Raw genomic sequence first — 24,456 nt, forward strand, 5'->3', positions numbered from 1 at the left:
CAAAGTGATCACACACTGACAAAAAAGCATTAGCTAACTTTTCTGACATTAGATCTTCCCTTTCAATTTGTAGCTACAAGCTATAATATTCACTTTTTAGTTTTTTTTCGCATTCACATTACTTTTGTGAGCTGGAAGGCCGAGAAAATTCTATATTCTTTTCTCTTTTAGAACGATTTGAGCATGCATAAATCCTGCAAAGTTGACTCCAATGACAACAAACTTTGGCTTCTTAATAAATGTATAGCTATACATGACAGCACCTGATTTGAGATGCACGTCATAACATAAAATTATGAGGATTATGAACACGCACGTCATAATGTAACATAAAACTAACACAAGGAATCTTCAGATCTTGTTGCACATCTCTCAGTGGAGCCAGTGCCATTATTGTCAAGACTAGCTTCATTAACATGTGTTTTGTTCGATATCAAGCAATTTCAACAGATTTCAATAAAGCACGCAAGGTATGTATGTAGATATATACTTATGATTTACTAACTCAATGACTGCGTCACAGACCTGCCTTTAATGAAATAACGAATTTAATTCTGCAACTGTATTGCGACCTTGATTCAGACGCAGATTGTTTGCTGTATTTAGTCCGGTCGGAAATTATATTTGTCACATATGAAACAAAAGGTCATTAATATTTACAGGTTGTAACTGTCAGTGTCTACACCAATAATTTAACCCCAACTAGTTGTGTTGCGTATAAGTTGGAACTTGGAAGACATTTAGAAATATAATTGTTTGATTAAACCATTTTATAAAACGATATATTTTTTCCTAAAAATGAAGGCAGAATTCTTAGATGAAGGTCGTAATACGAAACGAAGATGAAACGCATTATAATCGCAGTTTATTAGTTTAAGTAATACAAAAAAATATTTTACATTTCATTCCGTATTGGAACCGGTACTTCACAAGAACAAGAGGCATACATATATAGATATTTATAGACATGTAAAACACACATCGACGTCACAAGTTGGAATGTAATAAATATAATTATATAAACACGTCTACAAGCTTAAAGAGTTGTCCTTCATGGCGCCATTGCTTCTTCATACCAGACCATTGTGCAAGTCTGCCAGACACAGTATCTCATGATAATAACCATAAAAAAATCATATGTCATGAAATGGTTTAAATGTAACAAAAATGGATTATTTGTTTCACAGTCGTTTTTACAAATTAATTAAAAGGTCTTACAAAACCTAAAACACCATGTAAGAAAACAAAAAACATCCTGATCGAAGACTTTTACTTTGTTAGATGCAGCTTTCACAACACTGCAATTTTACTCAGTAACTCTCCACTCCCTCTGCATTGATCTCGTATATATCTAGTACTATACACACACATACAGATACACGTGACGTGACACGTGTTTCCAAATAGAAATACAAATAGATTTTTATGTTTGCTCATAAGTTGGCAAAAGCGATAAGGTTTTTAGAGATGGAATTTTTCATTATAATCGTCCTTTATTAAGCAAAACACATAAATGAAAATGGTTTCATCGAATTTCTCAATCATATTTAAATCCATGCAACGGACTAATGAACTGAGTCATGGATCTAGGGTGTTCTTACTATGTTAAATATTCTTCATTTATTATGGTATTTATATGGTCATGGCTTTCACTTTTTTCGTCACGTTCCTACGATGGGGCTGCTATAAGAAAAAATTTATGCGCCGTGATATTTATATGCCTTGTGAATTGGTAAAAACTTTGAAATTTATTAAAGTAAGAAAACTTGCTTTTAAGGATAAATTTTCATCGTATATAGTCAATATAGAAAATTCAAATTCGAATGTGTTGCCATGACAGCAACATGCTTTTTTGTGTCGCTCATCTATTGGAAAATAAGAAGATTGTTTTGGTATTTAATTATGTTCACTTTAACAACATATCAAATGCGTTTGGATAAAAATTTAACATAGAAATGTTTAATGAATTGTAATATAGTGAAAGAACTGAAAATGACTCTCTCGATTGATGAAGTATTTCAAGAAATTGGTGAATTTCATAAGTTCCAATGGTTGATGCTCACCATTATTGGTTACACCGTTTTTGCAACTGGTACATTTCCTGTGATGATTGTTACATTCATCACTGCAGAACCAAATTGGCAATGTGTGAAAGGATATAACAGTTCAATCTGTAATTTTAACGAATCCATTGGTTTGACCAGTAAATATTATAAAGACAGATGTGACATGCCAAGAGAGGCATGGACATATGTAGAAGGCTTTACATCTACTGTGACAGAGGTAATACAAGCAAAATTTTGACTTTCTATAAATTTTGCGTATCTAATAGTCCTGCTCTTTCATTCCAGTAGAACTAAAAAAATCCTGTACAAAGAAAGTTTGCAAATGTCCTCATTTCAAATTTGCATATTTGCTCTGTTTTTACAGCTTCTGCAATGTACAATTATCATGACCATTATTTTAGCTCTTTTTCAAAACATTATTAAGTTTATTGTATTTCGACATACGTCACGAGTTAAATTATCAGCACGTGCAGTGATAAGCAGGAAATTTCTTGAATAAAACGTGTCCTTATACATACACCTTTATACCTCTAACGTCACGAATATCCTACTCGAGCACACACATAGTAAATAATTTGCCACGACTTCTACTTATTTTAGTAGTTATTTCTTCATTGCGTACCAAATTTTATAATCTGTCTAATAAAAACATTCATAATGCTTTGTCTAACATTTTTTAATATTATCGATTTTTGTTTAGTATGATTTGGTGTGTGATAAGTCCATTCTTCAATCAGTTGCGCAATCATGTTATTGGGTTGGAGTACTTCTTGGCTTATTACTTGGTGGTTATCTCTCTGATAAATTTGGTCGAAGAAAGATTTTTATTTGTGGAGTAATTTCTGTAACTGTTGCAACATGGATCATGATTTTCCCGAAGTCTTTTGTAGTGTTTATTGTTTGTCGAGTTTTTATAGGAATAAGTTCAGGTCAAGTAAAGAAAACTTGTGATACACGAAAATATATAGATTTTTTTATTTTAGACATAATTGCGCGTGTTTTAGACTTAACAAATCTGCTTGCATTTACATTTTTTCAAACAGGTTATAAACAACAAAGTTGTCAAACTATAATTTTTATTATCCCACAGGAATTTATTATACCGTCGCTTTTGTTTTGCTCGCGGAATTCACCACAGCGAAGTATCGAGCAAGGATTAGTATTTATTCATTTCTTTTCTGGATAGCTGGACTACTGGTTCTTGCTTTGATTGGATACCTTGTTCCTGACTGGAGACATTTTCTCTTAGTTACTGCTTGCTTTGCTGTACCTTGTTTGTTTATTTCTTGGTAAGCAGTTTTGTATAAATTGAGTGGAATTGTTTTAATCCAATATTAATTCATTGATTTTACTCCATTTGAATGCGTACGTGTCTAAAATCAAATTCTTGTCAAACAGGTCAAACATAAAAGTCAATCAAGACATAAATTTCTCATTTCTAATGTGCCTCAAAAATAAAAGTTGCTTCTCGAGTATTATAATTTTTCAATTTTTTCGAGGCTTGTCCCGGAAAGCATTCGTTGGTTGCAACTTCATGGAAAAGATGACGTGGCAAAAAAACAATTAGAGAAAGTTGCTCACATAAATGGGAAAGAAATGCCAAGTGGAGATTTGGAAATTTTTGAAAACACTGCACAATCTGGAAGCCTTAAGCATCTTTTCAATTGGAAACTTTCTAAAACCTTACTTATTTCATGGAATCTATGGTGAGTGTATTGCTCTTCTACTTTGTAGCAACATTTTTGCAGTTAGCTGAAGCTAGAAAATATGTACCGAGATTTGACGTTTTCTTTCTGGTTGCCTAGGTTTTCCACTGCCTTAGTTTACTATGGAATTTCTTACAGCTCAGTTGACATTGGTGGAAACAGATATCTAAATTTTGCTTTAACAAGCATTGTCGAGTTACCATCCTACATATTGTGTATGGTCACTGCTAACAAGTATTGTTTAAAAAGATGTTTCTTAATTAAGCTACATGCATATTTTTATTTGTCTAACTATTGATAAAGAATTCCCAGCTTATTTCTCTATATTTTAGATTGTGCGCAGAATATAATATAGCATCCAAAAACTTATTAAATTTTGTTTCCTTCTTAATATGGCAGTCATTGATCACGTGACTTTTATCCACCATTATATTTGAAATAACTGTGATAGCTTTCTTTCAATTCAATCGTTCACATGCTATTTTTACCATTTGGGCGCAACGTTCTTTGTAAGCCCTGCTCATTACTCGATGGAAATAATTTAAGAGTGTAAGAGCAACCCAGTCTTATAATATCATATAATGTTGATTTTAGCAGAAAAAATTGCTGTAATTTGTTTAATTAATTTAATTTATTTAACTACTTCAAAAATTCATTATTTTTGTCTTGATAAATTGACGGGAAATTCAAAAACATATAAATATATGATATTGTGAACGTACGTTCTGTTTTGTAGATTTGGACGGAAAAAAACAGTGATTGTTGCTCTGATTATGGCTTTCTTGGCTTCTCTTATATCTGTTTTGATACCAGATGATCATTCAAATAATGGTACAGATTACTCACTGTTTCTGCTATGATTTTTTAAACAACTTTTTTTCATTACAATGCTTTGACATTTTCCATAATTTACTTTTATTAATTCATACTTACATTGCAGGGTATAATGGTGCAAGGATTTTTTTGACGTTTTTGGCAAAGTTTTTCATCTGCATGTCATTTTCTGGAATTTATATTTGGAATTTAGAATTGTTCCCTACTTGTATCAGGTATTTGTTGAATGGAATCGACATACTATACAAACAATTAACTTTCATGTCTCGTTTATAGTCCTACACTTTTCAAAACTTAATAGACTTTGTGTATTCGATAACTAATATTATACATGTACAACTTAACTTTAGCAGAAAATAGAAAACATACTAGAGGTTTTACTGTTAACAACTGCGTGATATTCATTAAGTACTAAAGAATTTTTTCCTTAGAACAATGAGTTTAAGCACATCTTCGGGTGCAGGAAGATTTGGATCTTTTGCTGCAAGTTACATCGTATGGCTGGTATGTGGAAACGCAACATACTGTAAACATGTGCCTTAATTTCGGAAAAATGCTAAAGATTACAGGAATTTACTGTTTGATTTGAAGAAAATTATGTATTTCATGTTCTTTTATATGTATTTTTTTAGATTCGTGTTAATCCCATTCTTCCATATGGGATTATGGGTATAATTTGTCTCCAAGCAGCCATCTTGGTAATGTTTCTTCCCGAGACAAAAGGAAAACCAACATTAGAAACACTCGATGACATGTTACAAGACAGCACAAAGAAAGTGCAATCAGATAATTCGATTGATAAAACTGATTTTAATGCAGACAACAATGAATAAATTATCTTATTTTTTATCTAAATTTTTTATTTTCAATCCTTCGCTCGGTTATAATTACAATGATTCTGAACTTTTATGCGGCGTTAGTTTATTGTAACATTTGTTCAGGCGTAACAAAGTTATGAATAAATTTTTCTTCTGTCAAATCGTCTTTTCTTGCGGTTGATAACTCTACAACTTTTGTTCAATAACTATAAAGACTACATACGATGATCATACAAAATCAAAGCCATGAGCTGGTATATTTGTTTACGTTTTTGTATCTGTCCTTTAAAAAATTGGCCTGACAACGAGAATAAATCCAGTATATTCTTAGATACTCTAATTATGATAGAATTAATGCTATATCTAGGATTTATGAATTTCGTTCTCTGAAATGTCATTTCCAGTAATTCTGAGAACCGAATTTAAAATAACCTTTTGCTCTCTAGTACATAATAATTCAATTGTTCAGGAGAGCAATAAGTTAGAACTAAATTCTGAACACATACCATATACAGCTTTATAAATTATATAGCTGATGGTACAATAATGGAAGGCAGTCAAAGATGGAGGAATTTAGCTAAGTTACTTTTCCCAGTAGAATAAGTTGATTATAACTTGTGCAGAAATATGTAAGTATCAAAACAATAATGACATTCATAAACACAAAATGTGCAACCATAAACAATAAAGAAGTGTTCATTGGTGTTTGTGTGAAAAAAATGAAGAATCCCAAAGGTGTTAGGTTTTCAGTTTTATTTAAAATTCATATTTTTGCATGGCATTTTCATGCTAGCTATGCTTAATTTCATCACTTGTGTTATATTCCAGCTGTGTTCGGGTTTGTTGCGATTTCTGAGAAGTAATGGACTTTAAAGATTTTCAGAACACAATTGATGCTGAAAAAAGCGTCTAATGGCACAAAATATTTGTTCAAATGTACATTCACTGTCGATGAGAAAGATAGCTTAAGCTCTGTATCGTTGTTTGATCAGTGTTTGAACATTGCTTTGGGATCGCCAAGTTTTACTTGGAAAAGAGCTCTGCTTTTGCTCTTTGGAGGGGCAATAGCACTGAAATCTAAGATTCAATCACCTTATATTCTTGACTTGCAACCATTCTTTTAAGATTTGCCAAACAATGCTGCTCGCCCACGCCGGCTGGTGCCAACAATAACTCTGATAAAATATTCTTTTGTATCAGACTACCAACATGGCTGAATTACAAGTCAATAATTGGAGTCAGCATGTAACGAGCAGTATGAGAAATATTTTGTCGTGAAATTGAGCAGTATATCATTGCAATTTAAAAGTAAGTAAAATATGAATGTAAAGTAAATACAGGCTCATAGCATGATCTCTGAATGAGAAACCTCCTTTCTAATTTACCGGATGTACCTGAATTTACAGCCCATTTAATACAGGGTGTCCGCTTAATACAGGTTTGACTGTAGCTGTTAGTTAGGTTTCTTACGGTCTACGTAACATCAAAGAAAACCGACTTATAATTATTATAATACATAAATGAAATAACAATAATATCAGTTAAGAAATAAAAGATATATACTGTATTTGCACATGTTTATGCAAACTGAGCAACAACAATTGCTGGTATCAACCAAGAACCTGTTTGTGCATATCTCTGTTTTCTAATAAAAGTATAACTAACATATAAATCACATTGAGCTATATGCCGACAACCTTAAAGTAACACGAAGAGTATTAATTCCAATTCAAATCGTAAAAATTACATTTCTGTTTTATAAATCACTGTTTTAAGTGATAAAGTTTTGCCAGAAAAATTTATTTATGAAAAATAAGCTGCTCAATATTGCTGTCTAACTTCAGTGTGTATATAGTCTATTTAAAAGGACTGCATTTATATTGTTGTGTCATTTTAGTAGTAACAAAAATCTCAGAAGTCTTTATCATTAACGTTTGTCGTTCTTAACATGTAAAACTGAGCAACCGATGTTCGATATGTTTATATACAACACTTCCCTAAGTCAACATGAGCTATAATTGACTGATTTTTCTGTCCAATAAGCCACAATAAACTTCACACAAGCTTCAGTAAATATGCTTACCACACAGACTGGCAGATGGTCATCACTATACCATACATTTTACAAGCAAATTACTTTCAAGAAGGACAAAAAATGTTTCACAATATCGGTTTTATCGTCAAACCTCGGTGATTCCAAGTGACCTTTACCTAGACATGAAAATCTGCTAGTATAATATAGCGACATGAAAATAAAAAGTGTATATTGCCTTTCCCTTGTAAAAAAGTACTTGCATGTGCACGCCAGGCACGTCGATTCCGTTCGAAAGACTTTTTCTAAAACATGAAGGCTGAGAGCTCATCACAGCAATCAGCATGCCGTAACTATTAAACCGAAAAATATGACGGTGATGATTTAAATTTCTTAAACTAAAACCTATTTAACCTGGGTCGTTACTTGACATGTGGTTGTTAGTTGTCGAAGGTGATTACTGACCTTGTTGTAAAAAATTATCATAGTGACCTTGCTTCTGTTTGTATTTAGCCATCTGTCGTTGAAAACAATCTATAATCATCTCGACGACAAAATCGCTATACATGGCATTATAATATTGCTAGAGTCCAATACAATATACGTAGGCTGTGTTTTCAAGTATAGTTAATTGAAGAATGTTTGACAAACCTATCATGTGCTGCAATTTAAGGTGCCTTTACAGAGCAGGTTATTCTTACGCAATATAGCTTCTATAGTATGTCTTTAGGCCAAAAATTGATATACCAAATCTTATTGACTTTATACGCTCAGTCCACTGCATTGAGGTTATATGAAGATAAATTTTGTTCAAAATTTGCGATCAAACTCATCTACTTGTTCTGGGGGCGGATCCTTCGCTAATCAAAATTAATTTTTAAGGTGCTCAATTAACTTCTAAACAAAACTATTAGATTTTAATACCTAAAGATTAAAAATTAACCAATCCAGTTGCCTCTAAGTTCATTGGAAATATAAATATATCCAAAAATTAGTTTCAGTATTTTATTTTGACTGGTTCACAAGTTTCGAGTAATTATCTTGATCTGTGAATCTAGCATGCATGCTTGTTAAAAAGAGAATGTCCTATTTAAATTTTATTCTATCTGGTTTGGATGGCTCCCATATTTAGAAACTTTGGCTGTTTCAATTCTCAACTTTTAAGGGCCCCAACAAACTATACCAGCATATTTTGGAATGTAAAGTACAAAGTATTTAAAATGCTTTCTCGTAATTTAACGTTCAATTTCATTGTATTCTGCGCAATACTTAAAACATTGAAGGATTTATATCATCAAAAATAAAAATTTACACAAAATTTATTTCATAAACAAGTTAAGTTCAAGTTAAATAATTTCTTTAATTTTAGTCCTATTTGTCATTATATAGGTGTGTGCTATTTGTCATTATATAGGTGTTTGTAATAAAGGGCTTATTTTAATTTCCCAGAAAGGGACGCGATGGGCTATGGCACAATGACACGTAGGGCTATCCGAGCCTGGATTCTATTCATCTATTAATTCAAGTAGTGTATCCACTATCCAGCGTCATGGTCAAAATAAATCATAAGTGCTCAATCATCTTATCACAAGTGCTCATAATAAATTATCATAATAAATCATAAGTTCTCAATTACATTATCACAAGTGCTCATAATAAATTATCATAATAAATCATAAGTGCTCAATTATCTTATCACAAGTGCTCATAATAAATTATCATAATAAATCATAAGTGCTCAATTATCTTATCACAAGTGCTCATAATAAATTATCATAATAAATCATAAGTTCTCAATTACCTTATCAATACTTATCATCAGCTAAATCATCTCAAGCTTCTCAAAACATATAAAATTGAAACAACCAATTTGCCCTAATTTAAGAACTACAACCCGAGTGACGTGTGGGGCTTCGCAAACAGTTGTAATTTTTAACCTTGAAGTTTTGGCTCTTTTCAATTCCTTGAAATCATTCGGCTAGCTCGCTATCCGGGCCAGGTCGCCTCCATGTAATCAGGCTCTTAGAAATGTAAATACATACAAAAATAAGCTTTATATGATTTACAAATGCATAATATATTTACATAATATATTCATCCGCAACCAATTTCCACGTAATTTATCTTTTCTACATTGTTTAACTTTTGGTGTTTAGCACCAAAATATGTGTGTCTGTCATCTTTCTTGATTAATACTATTTGCTACAGTGTCATCAAGTGTTTCTAATGTTGGTTTTCCTTTTGTTTCGGGCTGAAACATTGCTAAAATAGCTGCTTGGAGACAAATTATACCCATAATCCCATATGGAAGAATGGAATGAACACGAATCTGCAAAAAATGAAATATTTCAATCATTCATAACCTTACTATGCTATTTCTTCATTAGCTTAAGAGCGTTCAAAGACGACAGTTTAAAAACAACTATGAGCCAATATGAAGATAATTGAGTTTTTCTTACGCTTCAAATCAGAAGTAGCAGCAACCTTCTGACAGAACTGAACATATCTAAGATAGCATATTTATAAGACGTTGCATTTGCACTTACCAACCAAACAATGTAACTTGCGGCAAAGGAACCAATTCTTGCTGCACCTGATGACGTGCCGATGCCCATTGTCCTAGAACAGGAAATCTTGAGTCGTTATAACTGTATTGCCTCAACAGGCCACAATTGGATATGCATACATACAGTACTAAGTTCAAAGAATGCATGGACTGTGCAAAATTGTTATATTTTTTTATAAGAACGACTGCAAAAATTTTTTCTTGTCTAAATGACGCAACAGTACGAATGTTAATCATTGTTTTTACTTGATTTCTACAACTTATAAGCGCCAAAACTTGATTGCTTTCTAAACTTTAATTTTCAACAAAAAGTAAAGAAGACTTCTTTACAACAAATACCTGATGCATGTCGGGAACAGCTCTGTATGCCATATATAACTTCCAGAAAATGATAAGTTTATAAAAAACTTTGCCAAAAGTGCAAAAAATATTCTTGCCCCAGTATTACCTTCAAAATGGTGAAATTTTTCAAAGTAGTTGAAATTATTTCATGACCAACATTTGATGTTAGGTTTGTGAGCTACAACAACAGTTAATTTTAAGAAATGTTAGCATGCACGAAAAAACAAGTACCGTCATTTGAACGATCTTCTGGTATTATCACGGTTATAATATTCGCAAAAAATGCTATAAGCATAGCAACAATGACCGCTTTCTTTCGACCAAATCTATAACGAAAAGTGATGTTCAAAATGCAAAATTTTAGTTTCAACTAGTGAAATATCCAAAGAAATATTCAAATTTCAATCTTGGATGTACGAAAATTTGTAGCTAAATAAATCTACTGTCACTCTGATACTCTGATTAGTGTCGCTAATTGAAAATTATAGCCTTAAATTACAAATGACGATGTTTTAAATTGAATGCTATATGAATGACACTCGTCAGATGATAAGATGCATGTTTTTGGATTGAGAATGGGAATTGATCGAGCGATTTGTTCAATACTTTTTCTAATTTATCAATGCATGCTGAACACTAAAGTTGTTGATTCATTTGAAATCAACATTTTTTTATCTTGCAAAAACAAACTCATGTTATCATTAAAGTCTCGTAATCAAACACGAGTAGAGGTTAATAAAATTAGTTTACTATACTTTGCATATTATGCGCAGTGAAACACATGTGAATTTCTATGAATAGTATAAGAACAAGCCACTTGAATAATGGTTTTATTATACAATACTTGTTGACAGCAACAATGCACAATAAATTTGATGGTAGCTCCACAAGACTTATTAATGCAAAATTTAGATATCTGTTTCCTCCAAGATCGACAGAGCTATAGGAAACTCCATAGTAAACTAAGGCATTGGCAAATCTATATGTAGACAACAAAAATAGCAAAATAGTTCTCTGTGAATAAAATAGATTGGATCATAATAATGCTTCATAAATAGATCATAAAGAGCAATGTACATACGTCATGTTCCAGCAAATAAGGGTCGTTTTAGTCATTCTTAAACTAAAAAAGAGATCCTTGAAGCTTTTGCATTGTGTTGTGTCTTCACAAATTATTAAATCTTCACTTGGTATTTTTTTCCCATTCAAGCGAGCTACTTTTTCCAATTGTTTTCTTGCAATGTCTCCTTTGCCATGAAGTTGTAACCATCGAATGCTTTCGGGAACAAACCTAAAGAAAACTTTTCTATTTTTAATCCTTGCATTTGAGACTTTGCTGATATGTATGCTTGAGCAATAATAAATTCCTTTTGTGTTCATAGTTTTCCACAAGTGTATATTTTTATAGATTTTTTCATTACTCTTGCAAATATTATGTGATATGCTCATGCACAAATCCTTAACTTACTAAAGCCCACTTTAAAGTTTCTCACACTTTATCCATTAAAACTAACCAAAGTATAAACAAACATGGTATGGCAAAGCAAGCTGTTGCCAACAACATATATCTCCAGTCAGGAATGAGGTAGGCAATCAATGCAAGCACCAATAACCCAGCTACCCAGAAAAGAAACGAAAAAATACCCATCTTTGGTCGATACTTTGCCGTGGTCATTTCAATGATCATGACGTTACTGCTGGCTTGGCGAAAACCTAAATTACAAAAAAATAAAAATAATAACTAAGTGGATGTAATGACGTCTATGCTCCGTCATTTTTTTACCTGAGCCAGCACCAATAATAATGCGACATACAATAAAGACAATAAATGACTTTGGGAAAATCATGATCCATGTAGCGATCGTTATGGCAATTACTCCAGCTATAAATATTTTTTTTCGACCAAATCTATCAGAGAGATAGCCAGCAAACAGCAAACCTAATAGCATTCCAATCCAATAACATGATTGGGCGACTGACTGAAGTATGGATTTATCACAAACAAGATCATACTATACAAAAAATTGATGTTACCAGTAATTATGTGTTTCTTTGAGCACAGAAAGTTATGAAGAATAACTGTTAAAATATGCAACAAAAGTCTTAGTTTCAGTATGATCATTAATTTAAAGAATGCTTATAATTTCTGTAAATCATGGTATCAAAACCCGGTATTTATATTATTATATTTTATATTTTATAACGATTTTCATCTCGTATATGCTTCAGATTCTATACTAAATTTAAAGTGCATTTATTCCTAATCAAAAGTACAATAGTAAAGTTGATGTTTGCTAAAAACGAAGGCATCTTTGTGTTCCCAATTTAAAATGCCAATTCAACACCTAATGCACACAATTTTGAAACGTATTTTTTAAAAAACATATGTACAGGTTTCTTTTGTAGAAAACAATGTTGAACGTTTTCCAGTATTAGCTTCTTCGAAGAACAAATTAAAAATGATTCCATGTATTAAAGTCATGTTTATCAGTTTATTCTTTAATTTTTGCCATTTAATTGCTTATAAAATGCTAAAAATTGTTTTATATGTTTTCTTCATAGGAAACACATTTCGCGTAATTCGTTCACATGATAGATATCAACTTGTTGAAACAAAGCTCCATGATTTATGTTGTAACAAAGCTCCATGTTTTATATTTGTAACAGAACAATACATATACTTGTAAGAGTTTCACTTATAAATTTAAATTTCATCGTGAAAGAAAAGACACTTTTCAAAAATAAGCTTTAAAGTAGAGAAAAATCTTCCAAGCTTCATTGCATGAATAACAAATAAAATGAGGAATTACCTCTGTTACAGTAGATGTAAAGCCTTCTACCGTCCATGCCTCTCTTGGCATGTCACATCTGTCTTTATAATGTTTACTGGTCAAACCAATGGATTTGTTGAAATTACAGATTGAACTATTATATCCTTTCACACATTGCCAATTTGGTTCCGCAGTGATAAATGTGACAACCATTAAAGGAAAGGAAGCAAGGGCAAAATAAGTATAACCAAATAAGATGATCATTAGCCAGTGAAACTTATGAAATTCACCAACTTCTCGAAACGCTTCATCTATTGTCAGGACCATTTCCGCTTTATCTAAAGAAAACTACAAAACTTCATTGAAAATATTCTCTTTCAAATTACTTTTAGTGCAATCATGGTCCAAAGTGCTTTGACATTTGACGTATCGAGATCATTGTTAACCTATTTTTGAATTAATATCTTTTTCATGTAAGAAATTTAAAATTCTACATGAAAGGACACAAAATGACACTTTGTAAATTTGATAAAATATTGATTAACAATTTATTACAGGTTGCATAGCAAATATATGGCTACAATGTATGGCTGCCTACAACGTGCATATAAGCAGATCTTCTTCAGACTTTTAGCTGTTGCTTTTTGAAATAATACATTGCCAGTGCTAGCAATTTCTCTCGTCGTGATGACCTTAGACCTCAAACGCTTTATGCAATGCTTGTACTTTGTCTCGGGTAAAAATTTTCATTGCGTGTTGAATTACTTGAAAAGCTACAATTGATTTTTAGAATAGTTTTTCACGATTTTCTTATACGATCGCCAGCCAGTCGTGACAACACGCAAACATACGCATGTGATTTCGTTGTGAGTACTGTTTTACAAGTATGCAATGATGAAAAATGTATAACTGCGTAACAAATGTATAAGTGTTTTGACATCAAAACCTTCGGTATAATAATATAGTTTATATAGTTAATATAGTTTTTATTTAGTGCAAGCATGTTACAAAGCATTCATACTTTAAAATCTCCTCTCCTTGGATCCTCTGCTCAACACTAAAACTTCTGTAACACGTGTAAAACAATGCTTGCTTATTCTTTAAAAGCCGTAAACTTCTGCTTCTGCATAGCTCCTGCTTGCACCACCAAAGCTTGTCCAATCGAGGTTAGATTATCTACTGAGATATCATTTTTCTGTTGCCAGATCAACTTTCTGTTGCCCCAGATCATCTTTCGCGCTATGCAAAATATTAGCAAACCTTTTGTGTTGCTTCAACTAATGTCACGTCTAGTTAAGGGAAATGCAAACTATGCAATATCAGTTCATTCAGGTGACATGAAAATGGCATGTCGTGAGTGTGGAAACATGAAAGACATAAAATCATGTCTGGCTAACCGTTCAACAAGACAACAATAATGTGTACAGAATTGGCGACACAATTTAAAGTCGTCTATTGAAACAATTGTTTGGTGTTTGTTCATATTTTAGCTTCTGTGGTCTTTTCATAAAATATTGTGGTAAATGCTAAAAGGGAGATGAAAAAACGTACAGTGATTTAAATTCGTGCTCTCTTATTACCAACTACAAACTACCACATAATTTCATAAATATTTTGTAAATGGTAATGCATTCCAAATAAAAGCTCAAAAAGAAAGATTAAAAAGTACACAAAAAGGTTTATTTAATTTTCTCTCCGTGCACTCAGCATGAAATATGTTCTGGTCCCAGCTTGCAATACCAAATTTTTCAAAACAAAAACAAAATGTGCGCTGGCGTTTCAAATTAGCATTCATTTCTTACTATGTTGTTGCTAATTCAGCAATTCATGTCTGTCTTGTAGCCTAGCGACAAACATTTACTTATAAGTTTTTGTTACATACACATTACGTAATTTGCTTTTTTTACGGGGTGGAGTTAAAATACAGAGTTCTCTGACTTTTCCTGTCTTACACAAATGAATATAATCATGGAACATTGTTGTGATGCAAGAATTGCTGATTGTCGGACAATAATACATATCGAAAGAAAAATGAAAGATTCGATCAACAAAATATACAATTTTCAATGATTATTTTGCAGATTCGTGTCCATTTTATGCTTCCATAAGGTATTATGGGTATAATTGTCTCCAAGCAGCCATCTTAGCAATGTTTCTTCCCGAGACGAAAAGGAAATCAACGTTAGAAACACTCGATAACATGCTTCATGAAAATACCAGACAAGTCAAATCAATTGCTTTGATTGATCATCATCATCATATCTTTTCGCGCCAATGGGTGATCCAAACTCGGGCTGTTTCGTTGCATTCCCTGAGATCTTGATCTGTACAGCGGGGACCTTGTGGGCATTCAGAGAGGATATGGTCCATGGTTTGATTGGGATGGCCGCAAGGGCAGGCACCGGTTGGAGTGAGGTTCCATTTGAGCAGAGTTGCAGCTGTTTTTCCCACTTTGGCTCGGGCTCTGTTGAGGGCTACCCATTCTTTCTTTGCAGGTCGGTTCCTGTTGGTAGTTGTTCATGAAAGGGTAGATAGACGAATATCGTTCTGTTTAAGTCCTAGCTTACATTTTTTGATGTGAATGCTGTACTCAAAATTAGCGATTACAATAATTTTGATCCTTTTGAAGGGTTGTTGTTTTAATGATTTCCATAATATTGTATCATGAGATTTCTGTAATATGTTCTTTGAAGTTTTTATAATAAATCACTTGTATATAAACGTTTCCAACGTTTTGAGTTCATTTGTTATTTCTGAACTAAATCAAAATAAAATTGAAAACTCAATTAAAAGTATTAAATTTTTAAAGAGGATGTTGCAAACCGGTCGATGTCTCTGATCAATGTACGTAATTGTGAATTTTATTCTAATCAATGTACGTAATTGTAAATTTTATTCTGATCAATGTACGTAATTGTGAATTTTATTCTGATCAATGTACGTAATTGTAATAAATATCAAACACGTTTGATATTTCGTCGTCACGATTCTCACGAATGACTACAAAACTTCCCCCCCACACTAGGAACTTTTATCGATCTAACATGTTACGAATAGTGATGAGTAAACCAGTGCAACCAAAACTCACAAAGCATATTTGAGACAATTCACGCTTGGCAACTTCAAAACCTAAAGACGAAAACTTCTTGCAGTTTAAACTTGAGTGGCTGGTATATTATTTTAATTATTGTCAGTACAAATATGCTTTGCTAAAAAGTATTTAGTATTTTTTTATTAAATCATTCATTCATTAAGATAACCTTAAATAAATATCAAAAGTTAACGATATGAGAATTTATTCCACAGCTGATATTCTCTCATAGGTGAATAATTTTATTGTCTGTCCAAGTTTAAAATGTCATTTTGCCTTTCTCTTGCCTGTATGTTTTAAATTGCAATTAGGGTATGATAAGAACAGATCTGTAAGCCTGGGTAAGCTGCCTTTAATTTTAAAATATACTAAAGCATTTAATTTCAGATCATGCCAGGGTCGTACCGAAGGGGGTATTGGTGGGAGGGGGAGCGCGGCACCCCTCCAAGTTTATTGTATTACGTAATAATCGGATGATTCCATCTTATTTGGTTTTTCTTTATGCATTTTACATGTGAAAGATTAGGATTTGGATAAGAGGAAAAAATCCTATTTTTTGATTTAGTTGTGTGCCTTCTTTTACCTTGTTGAGCCAAGCTCTCAAATTACGAATTGTCGGAGTAGTGTCGATCGTCTCCAGAACACAAGCCCATAGGACATTTAGATTCTAGAGCTTTATTCAGACGACAGAAATAACTAAGTTATCAACCGAAGATCAGGCTTTAGCTGTTAAATGTCTGAATTTTCAAGGCTTCGTCGACAACGAAACCAGCTTAAAGACTGGATGATAATCGTGATCTCGAATCAACGTTAGACTTGTCTTTCCTGTTATTTTACGAGAAAGAATTTAGCTCAGTCCTCGACACGCTTACCCAACAGTATAAAGAGAACTTAGCAGAATGTCTAAAAAAAATATGGTCTTTATCTATAATTCTCCTGCCATTAAAGAGAAGCAATCATGAAAATGATGATGTTAAGGAGTTACTTTACCACTTCCCCAAACAAACACCCGACGTTCATGGACTCACAGCTGAGTTTGAAATTCTTGTTTGCACAATGTAAGAAAAAAGACAATCAATTAATGCGCAGAAGAGGCTGAAAGATGCTTCTTTTTTTCCCATTGATTATCGTTTTATCGACTAGCTTGTTAAAAAACCTTCGCAATTCATCAAGCGATACTAAGCTGTGTAGTCTTATGCCTTTTGATAAATCCATTTGGACAACATGAGGGCAAAAAAGGGATAAACTATACGTGCTCGACGTATATAGCTTAATACAACAATAAATAAATATTTTTTTATTAAAAATAAATGAGTATTGATCTGCTGTGAGAGAAATTACTGTGTACGTAATCTTTGAAATTACTGAGTATCTTTGGTTGATGTGGGAAAATATTCGGATTTTTAATTATCCATTCGGAAATTTTGGTTGCCCCCTCACTTGTTCGAGTCTCAGTACGGCCCTTGGTAATGCTGCCTGTTCAGTTAAGCTTGTTCCCTCTAAAATGCAATAAATTCTGCATGCCTCTCCTTTTTAGCATGAATCATTATTTTAGAACGGCGTTGCTGTGACAATCTCACTCATGTTCTCAAACTCTTGCATGGTAATTTCATTGATAGCCTGGCTGTTCGTTCTCACTCGTTTTCCTCGAGATAAATGGTTTTTGTATCAGCACAGTCAACATCTTGCATTGCAACCCACCTCTACGGAATTAGCAAGCAATGCAACCCCCGACGGCTGGTGCCCATAATATTCTTTTGTATTTGACAACTAACATGGCGGTCTTGACGTAATATGCAACCCACCTCATTGCTTACAATTGAAATCAAAAAAATATGCAAATTCAACATATAAACACCAAATGCTTCTTGGCAACAAATGAAAACAAACCGCCTTTGACATTAAAGATACAGGTAATAGATACCTGTTCGTCTAGCTCGGCTTCCGTGTGACAATGGCTTGTGTTACGAAAGCTTTCATTTTAATTTTGGTTTTGTTGACAATAGGCGCAACTCTATGTGAAAGCATATCTTGTTTTACTGACAGCTATTGTAAATCTAAATCATTTCTTTATAGAAAATGTTGTAATTTCGAATGCCAATACAGTTGCGACACTTGTTATTCAAAGAGCGAATGCTTTGGCTCGCAAGATTGCTGTTCTAATAAGAAATGTTCGTATGGTTGCATTGGAAAATCTTGTTCATCTAACTCAGACTGTGGTTCGGACGAATGCTGTGATGCCGATGGTACTTGCTCCGTTTATTGTTATAATGGTCTTGCTGGTTGGATTATCGCCGTCATCGTGATCAGTATTATTGTCGTTATCGTTATACCCGTTGCAATTATAATATTTTGTTGTTGTTGTGCTGCTACAGCAGCAGCATCTTCTACACGACGTGTTCAGCGTGGCGAGATAATTGCTGGACCGCCGGCTACAACTGGAACTACAGTCGTTTCAAGCAATCATCAACAAAATCAGCAATACTTTATCCCACAACCGGCGTATTATCCTCAAACTCAAACTTATCCCAATCAACCACCACCACCATATCAACCCTCTCAACAACTTACGGTCGTGGGAATGCCATCCCAGTTGGCAGAAAAAGAGTAAAATGCACAACAGTTATATAGATAAGCTTTATAAAAGTTTTCTCTGTGAGTGAAGAGACTTAAACATAAAACATTACTTACGAACATTTTGCTTGTAAAACTTCCTTTGTACCTTAGATAGTTGTGCCTCGTTAAAAAGTATAATGATATAATTTCAACTTTTACGCCTATTGACTACACAAATATGAATATGCTGAATCATTTTAGGGAAAGCTAATAAGTAGATTTATCACCTATAATGCTTAACAGGTAATATCAATTATTAACAGTCTCAGTGAAGATGTTGCAAACCTTTCAATACGTAATTTTGAATTTTATTCAAAATTTATGATCCATAATTTAATACCAATTATTGCGAACACTATATGTATACTACCAGTATTTGTGCTGGAATGATAAATAAAATGTTTTCATTTGTTTGTACTTCAAGGATATTCTTTAGTTTTTTGTTGGTTTTGGCTGTTCATATGACTTTCCAAATTCAGGCGTGATCCACAGGCTGCCTGTTAAAGTGCAAATTTGATTGATTGTATCTCATTAGAACAAAGTTAGTTGCGATAATTTTAGGTGAACTTGCCAAGGAAGCGACTACACACTACATTAAAATGTCATGTCTTTATTAAAGCAACATTGTTGTCAATTAATAGACGACATGCATTGTTTACATTTTGCTGGCAAGAAGATTTTGTCGAGTGGTTTTGAACAACACTGGCAACAGTAAAGTAAATGGTTTGAACACGGGAGCATCGCCACATGTTTGTAAATGTAGATCGTCCAGGTTGGTATAGACCTGAGAAGGACTGTTTTTGTTGTCGTTGACTGACGTTTCGACAACCTTAGCGGTAGTCATCTTTAGAGTGAAAAAAAACAAAAAACAAAAAAAAAAAATTTTTTTGACTCTAAAGATGACTACCGCTAAGGTTGTCAAAACGTCAGTCAACTACAACAAAAACAGTCCTTCTCAGGATCATACCAACCTGGACGATCTACATTTACAAATATGTAACTAGCAACAATGGTGAACCTCTCTTGGGATTAATCTGCCTGTCAGCAAAACGCAAACATTAAAGAAGGTAAGTCATCTATTAGTTGGTTGTACCTGCTATTTTCCAGTATGTTTTTCAATTATTACTGAGGTAGTTTATATTGAAGCATCAGATAAACAACAAATTATTACTGCTTTTTATACGGGGTAAAAGCTTATTAAGTTAATAGATTTTGTCTATTTGATTGTGTTTCTGACATTGAAGAATTTCACGGCTATTTAATACAAAGAAAATTTTACTTTCTACTATAGTAATCCGGTATAGTGTAAACGTTCGAATTTCGCATTTCAAATGCGCCGAATGCATTAAAGATAAAAGAAAATGAATGAAATTCCTTATTATCTTTTCGGTCATGTAAAATTCGATGTATGAAACAGGCCTAAAGTAGAATAAAAGCACCATGATCATGGTGAATATCTATAGTCGTGTTCATGTGGTAGACTTTGATAAGCTTGCTTATTTCGTGGTAACTTTCAAACAATTTATTGGAAGTATAATTCATTGGCCATTTCATTAGCTAGATTGCTGACGTATTTTAGCAATTGTTTGTTAAATGTGCTTATAGCTTGTTTAAAATTTTCTTTGTACAAAACAGACAGTACCCATTGAAATCATGATTGAAATACTCTTTGCACATGTTCACTATTAATTAGCCAAAATCAGAGCATGGTTAATAAACGCACAAAGAATTACGATGCAAATGAACAAGTCAATTTCTACAGGATCTCTCAAACAAACGGAACCCACATAAAATAATTATGTATTCGCTAAAGTTATTCTGCACAATAACGTAGCTAGCAATTGTTCAACTTGACAGTTCTGCGCCACTGGGATTTATTAGGGTTTGTGTAATATTATAGTTAAAGCAAAACAAGCTTAAACTTAAAACTAAAAGTACCGTCAAACACTGACTTTTATCTCAAATTTATAACGCAAAACCTTTGTTATGGCAAAGCAAAATTAACTGAGTTCTAACAGCCACAAAGACGTAATCATATTTTCCATAAATTGCAAAGAACATGGACAAGCGTATGACTAAATCTAACCAGACGAAACAAATAGCTATTGTTGATTAATCATCTTATGCAGATTTTATTTTAATACATACATAATTATTTGTACGGATTCTTTTTTTTGAGACACCTTGTACATCGGTACTGCCTTTACCACCATCACCATGTGCAATTGAGGGCACACCCATAGGAGCTGACCAATCAGAACACAAACGTTCATGCAACTTTTGGCATACTTAAAGGTTAACTCGTACGATGAGTGTGTTAGTTGAATTTGTACATCAGCACGGTACACGAAGATTAGTTGGCAAAAGTTGAAAACCTACATCTTTTGAATAGTTCGTCGAGTTCTTTGAAACTATGTTCAGGTAAAAGTGCTTTTTGATACTCGTTTTTATACAGTACTCATTCTTTGATTGAAGTGAGTAATGTGAAAGATACTGTGATCTTTGTTCATCCTTAATGTGAGATCTAGCATATCTTTTCATAAAGTTTTTGCTCTGGTAATTCATGTTTGCTCTATGCTGTGTTTTAGATTTGAAGATTTTGTTAGAAAGTAAATGCGCGTGGTCACGAAATAAGGTTGAGAAAGGACGAACGAAATTTTGGTGGTCAATTCACAATAATGGTGGACTTGTTAAACTAAAGAAAGTTATCATTGTTCACGATAGACGTTGATCATGACTGCTTTTGTTGACTATATTCCCTTGAGGTGAGCGATCGGTTGAAATTCTCTTCTTCAACTGCTTTAAAACTGAATATAGAATAAATACTAAAAGTATGTATGTTTTGCTCTTATAATTTCTGTTAGTAATTTTGAATTAACATTATCTTCTTTTATCGCATTGTTAGAAACCGTCTCTTCAATGATGCACAATGGACAATATACTCCAGTGAATAAGAAAAAGGCGCGATTTCTGTCCTGCAGGCCGTATATATTCTTGACTTACAATTCAGTCATGTTGGTGGTCTGATACAAAAGAATATTTTATCAGTGTTATTGCTGGCACCAGCAGACGAGGCCGAGCAACATTGTTCTGTAAATGTCAAGAGAACGGTTGCATGACAAGAATAGCTGCTATACAAAACATTCCCTCCTTATCAATGAATTGCAGCGACAAAATAATAAAGGACGATTTGTCATAGTATAAATTGACAATGTACTGAACAATGATGCAGAATGAACAGTCGCCATGAAGCAAAAAAACGCGTGAATTCTGTCCAGCATGGCATAAGAACATGACAAGCTATGAATGGAAACATTAAATACAGTTCTTCAGCAATGGTTTTGTGAGCTTAACACCTAGAAAAGTCACTATTTTACTGGGCTATCGCTGTCCTGAAACGATTTTCTTCGACATGTTTCCTGCTAATACTACGATACCTTCTTGGTCAATCAATTACAAAGACAATAAAACTACACCACTATCGAACGCCCACGTTTTGACATTAATTCAATTGAAAATTTTTCGGTATAAAAACATGGTATTTTCTTGGCGTGAAGTTATAATAATATGAAAACTAAAAGTCCTAATTTTCCGACTAATTGCCGATATTTCCGATGTAATGCCGTAGACGACATGCCCAGATGTAAGAAATGGCCAATCTTGCTTCTCTGCTTGCCGTCGTCGACATGAAATCGGGGGTGTTCGTCAGGTAGCCTGAAAGTTGGATACGATGGCTTTACCATCAACGTTTTGAATTTTTAAAAAAATATTTTGGGCTTCTAACTGTTTTTTCTACGTGGACATCTCAGCATCCAATCATTTCATTGTTACAATTCGCAAGGGATTCGTCGTTCGTCGTCGACTCGTCGAAAACCGTGAGTGTGATTATATGCTTTTTATATTAAGTTTAGCCTGCTAACAGGCCAGTCTCCTATACATTTCGGGCAATAACCACGAAAAATCCTGGTGTGCAGTATATTCCACTGTAAGGCTATTTTTTTAAGCAGATATTCAAATGAATACACTTATTAGTACAAGTTCTCACCACTGCATTATAAAAAATAGTCTTGGTTAAGAGGTTATAAAAGTGTTTTTTTGTCTCAAACAATTCATTTGTATTTCGGTGTTGATTTCTTATTAAAATTCGTATAATACTAAGCATGTCGAGTTACGAATATGTCTGATTAAAATTCAATTTTCTCTGTCTTTCCATAAACAAACCTCTGTGTGAATATACTGCTTTAAGCAGCGCGCAGAAGGATAGACTAGGATCATAGTTTAGATTGGAAATGCAAGTGAAGTTTGGCCAAAGGTAGGCAACTTCGACTTGGGGTTAGTGGGTACAAATGGTACCTTAGCGTAGAGGATGCAAATAGCATCTGTAAGAAGACCTTTGAAGACTGGATCTAGCGAGCAAGACCTATTGCAGACAAAGGAACGACGGTGGTTTTGGTGGAAAGAAAAATATCTCTCCCCTAGTACGGTAAAAGCATGCAGTCGTTGTAGTTAGCCAATTTCATGAACGGCTTTCTACAGTGACTATTAAGGCACTCTTGGAACCCCTATAATGCATGAGTAGTTCAACCCACCCCGGTTGGAGGTCACCCGTAGGTGCTACATGCACTAGGTTAGGTTAAGTTAAGGGCATGATGGGTTACCTCCTTCAAGGGGCATTCCTTTTCAGGGCGGAATTCCGGTGTCATGCGCAGGTAGGAAGTTTAGATAGCTTAAGCGTGCGCTGTAGTTGCGGCGGGTAGTTGCTACGCTCAGATAACGAACGTGTGGTTAGTACCTTTATGAATATACAGGGCAACGCCACGTTCAACAGAAATGACTAATTTCTTAAATATGTTTGAAAGAAACGTCCAGTCTTTCAGTCAGTCATTTTTATAACTACAAATTGAAGCTCGAGAAAAGTATTCAGTTTGTTAAGACATTTACAGTTTAGGGGCGGCGTGGCAATTACTGTAAATGTACAAATAGGTACGAAGTTATCTTAAGAAGATAACTTCATTCCTGGGAATTTCACTGCAGCAAGCCACATTGCGCAAGTGATTAAAAATTAAACGATAAGGCACCAGGTCTAAGGATGTGGAATGTCTTCCTAAGAACCTAAAAGAAAATATATAGGTTTAATGACATTGCAATTTATATTTTCTTAATGATTATTATGAAGACAAACCGCAGACGTTGTCACATAATTTACTAAATAGTTAAACGAAGGTTTCCATGTTCACCAATTGCGTTGCTATCCAAGTGAATTACGTGATAATCGTCAAAGTAAAAATATAACTTAAAATGCTATCGGTTGTTTGGTTGCATTATCTTTAGTCTCATGCACGGTAACCAAACTAAACGTGTGCGTTACTTCATTGCGGTTGAAATTGTTTTTTGACATTTGCAGTCAAAAAGCATTAGATTTTCGTATAATAAGTAAAACTGATCCGTCTCTTTAAGTAAATTTTGAAGTAACATTATTCATCCAATCCATGCCATACAGCAAGCGCGCATGCTCTAATTTAAAGCGTTAGTGACACCGGGCGCGCTAAACATGCACTGAATGAAACGGTGCAAAATAGGGACGCTTAGGTGGCGCTAGGTGCGATTGATTTTG

General features: G+C 33.6%; 2 protein-coding genes across 2 annotated transcripts; one reads left to right on the plus strand and one right to left on the minus strand.

Moving 5' to 3' along the window:
- Positions 1–286: 286 nt before the first annotated feature.
- On the plus strand, positions 287–5,585 carry LOC124439844 (solute carrier family 22 member 16-like). The gene is made up of 10 exons (XM_046990111.1): positions 287–470; positions 1,979–2,283; positions 2,767–2,995; positions 3,157–3,355; positions 3,566–3,772; positions 3,872–4,006; positions 4,509–4,603; positions 4,713–4,821; positions 5,038–5,110; positions 5,239–5,585. The coding sequence occupies exons 2-10, from the start codon at positions 1,993–1,995 to the stop codon at positions 5,437–5,439; spliced, it is 1,539 nt and encodes a 512-aa protein (XP_046846067.1). The 5' UTR covers positions 287–470; positions 1,979–1,992; the 3' UTR covers positions 5,440–5,585.
- Positions 5,586–9,048: 3,463 nt separating this feature from the next.
- On the minus strand, positions 9,049–14,477 carry LOC124439845 (organic cation transporter protein-like). The gene is made up of 10 exons (XM_046990112.1): positions 14,157–14,477; positions 13,175–13,473; positions 12,148–12,376; positions 11,879–12,077; positions 11,446–11,655; positions 11,209–11,343; positions 10,596–10,690; positions 10,362–10,470; positions 10,003–10,075; positions 9,049–9,785 (listed from the first exon to the last, which is right to left on the minus strand). Exons 2-10 carry the CDS (start codon positions 13,460–13,462, stop codon positions 9,633–9,635), a joined length of 1,491 nt encoding a protein of 496 aa, XP_046846068.1. The 5' UTR covers positions 13,463–13,473; positions 14,157–14,477; the 3' UTR covers positions 9,049–9,632.
- Between the last annotated feature and the right edge of the window lie 9,979 nt (positions 14,478–24,456).

Source organism: Xenia sp. Carnegie-2017, unplaced genomic scaffold (genome assembly GCF_021976095.1).
Source record: "Xenia sp. Carnegie-2017 unplaced genomic scaffold, XeniaSp_v1 HiC_scaffold_2, whole genome shotgun sequence".
Lineage (NCBI taxonomy): Eukaryota > Metazoa > Cnidaria > Anthozoa > Malacalcyonacea > Xeniidae > Xenia > Xenia sp. Carnegie-2017.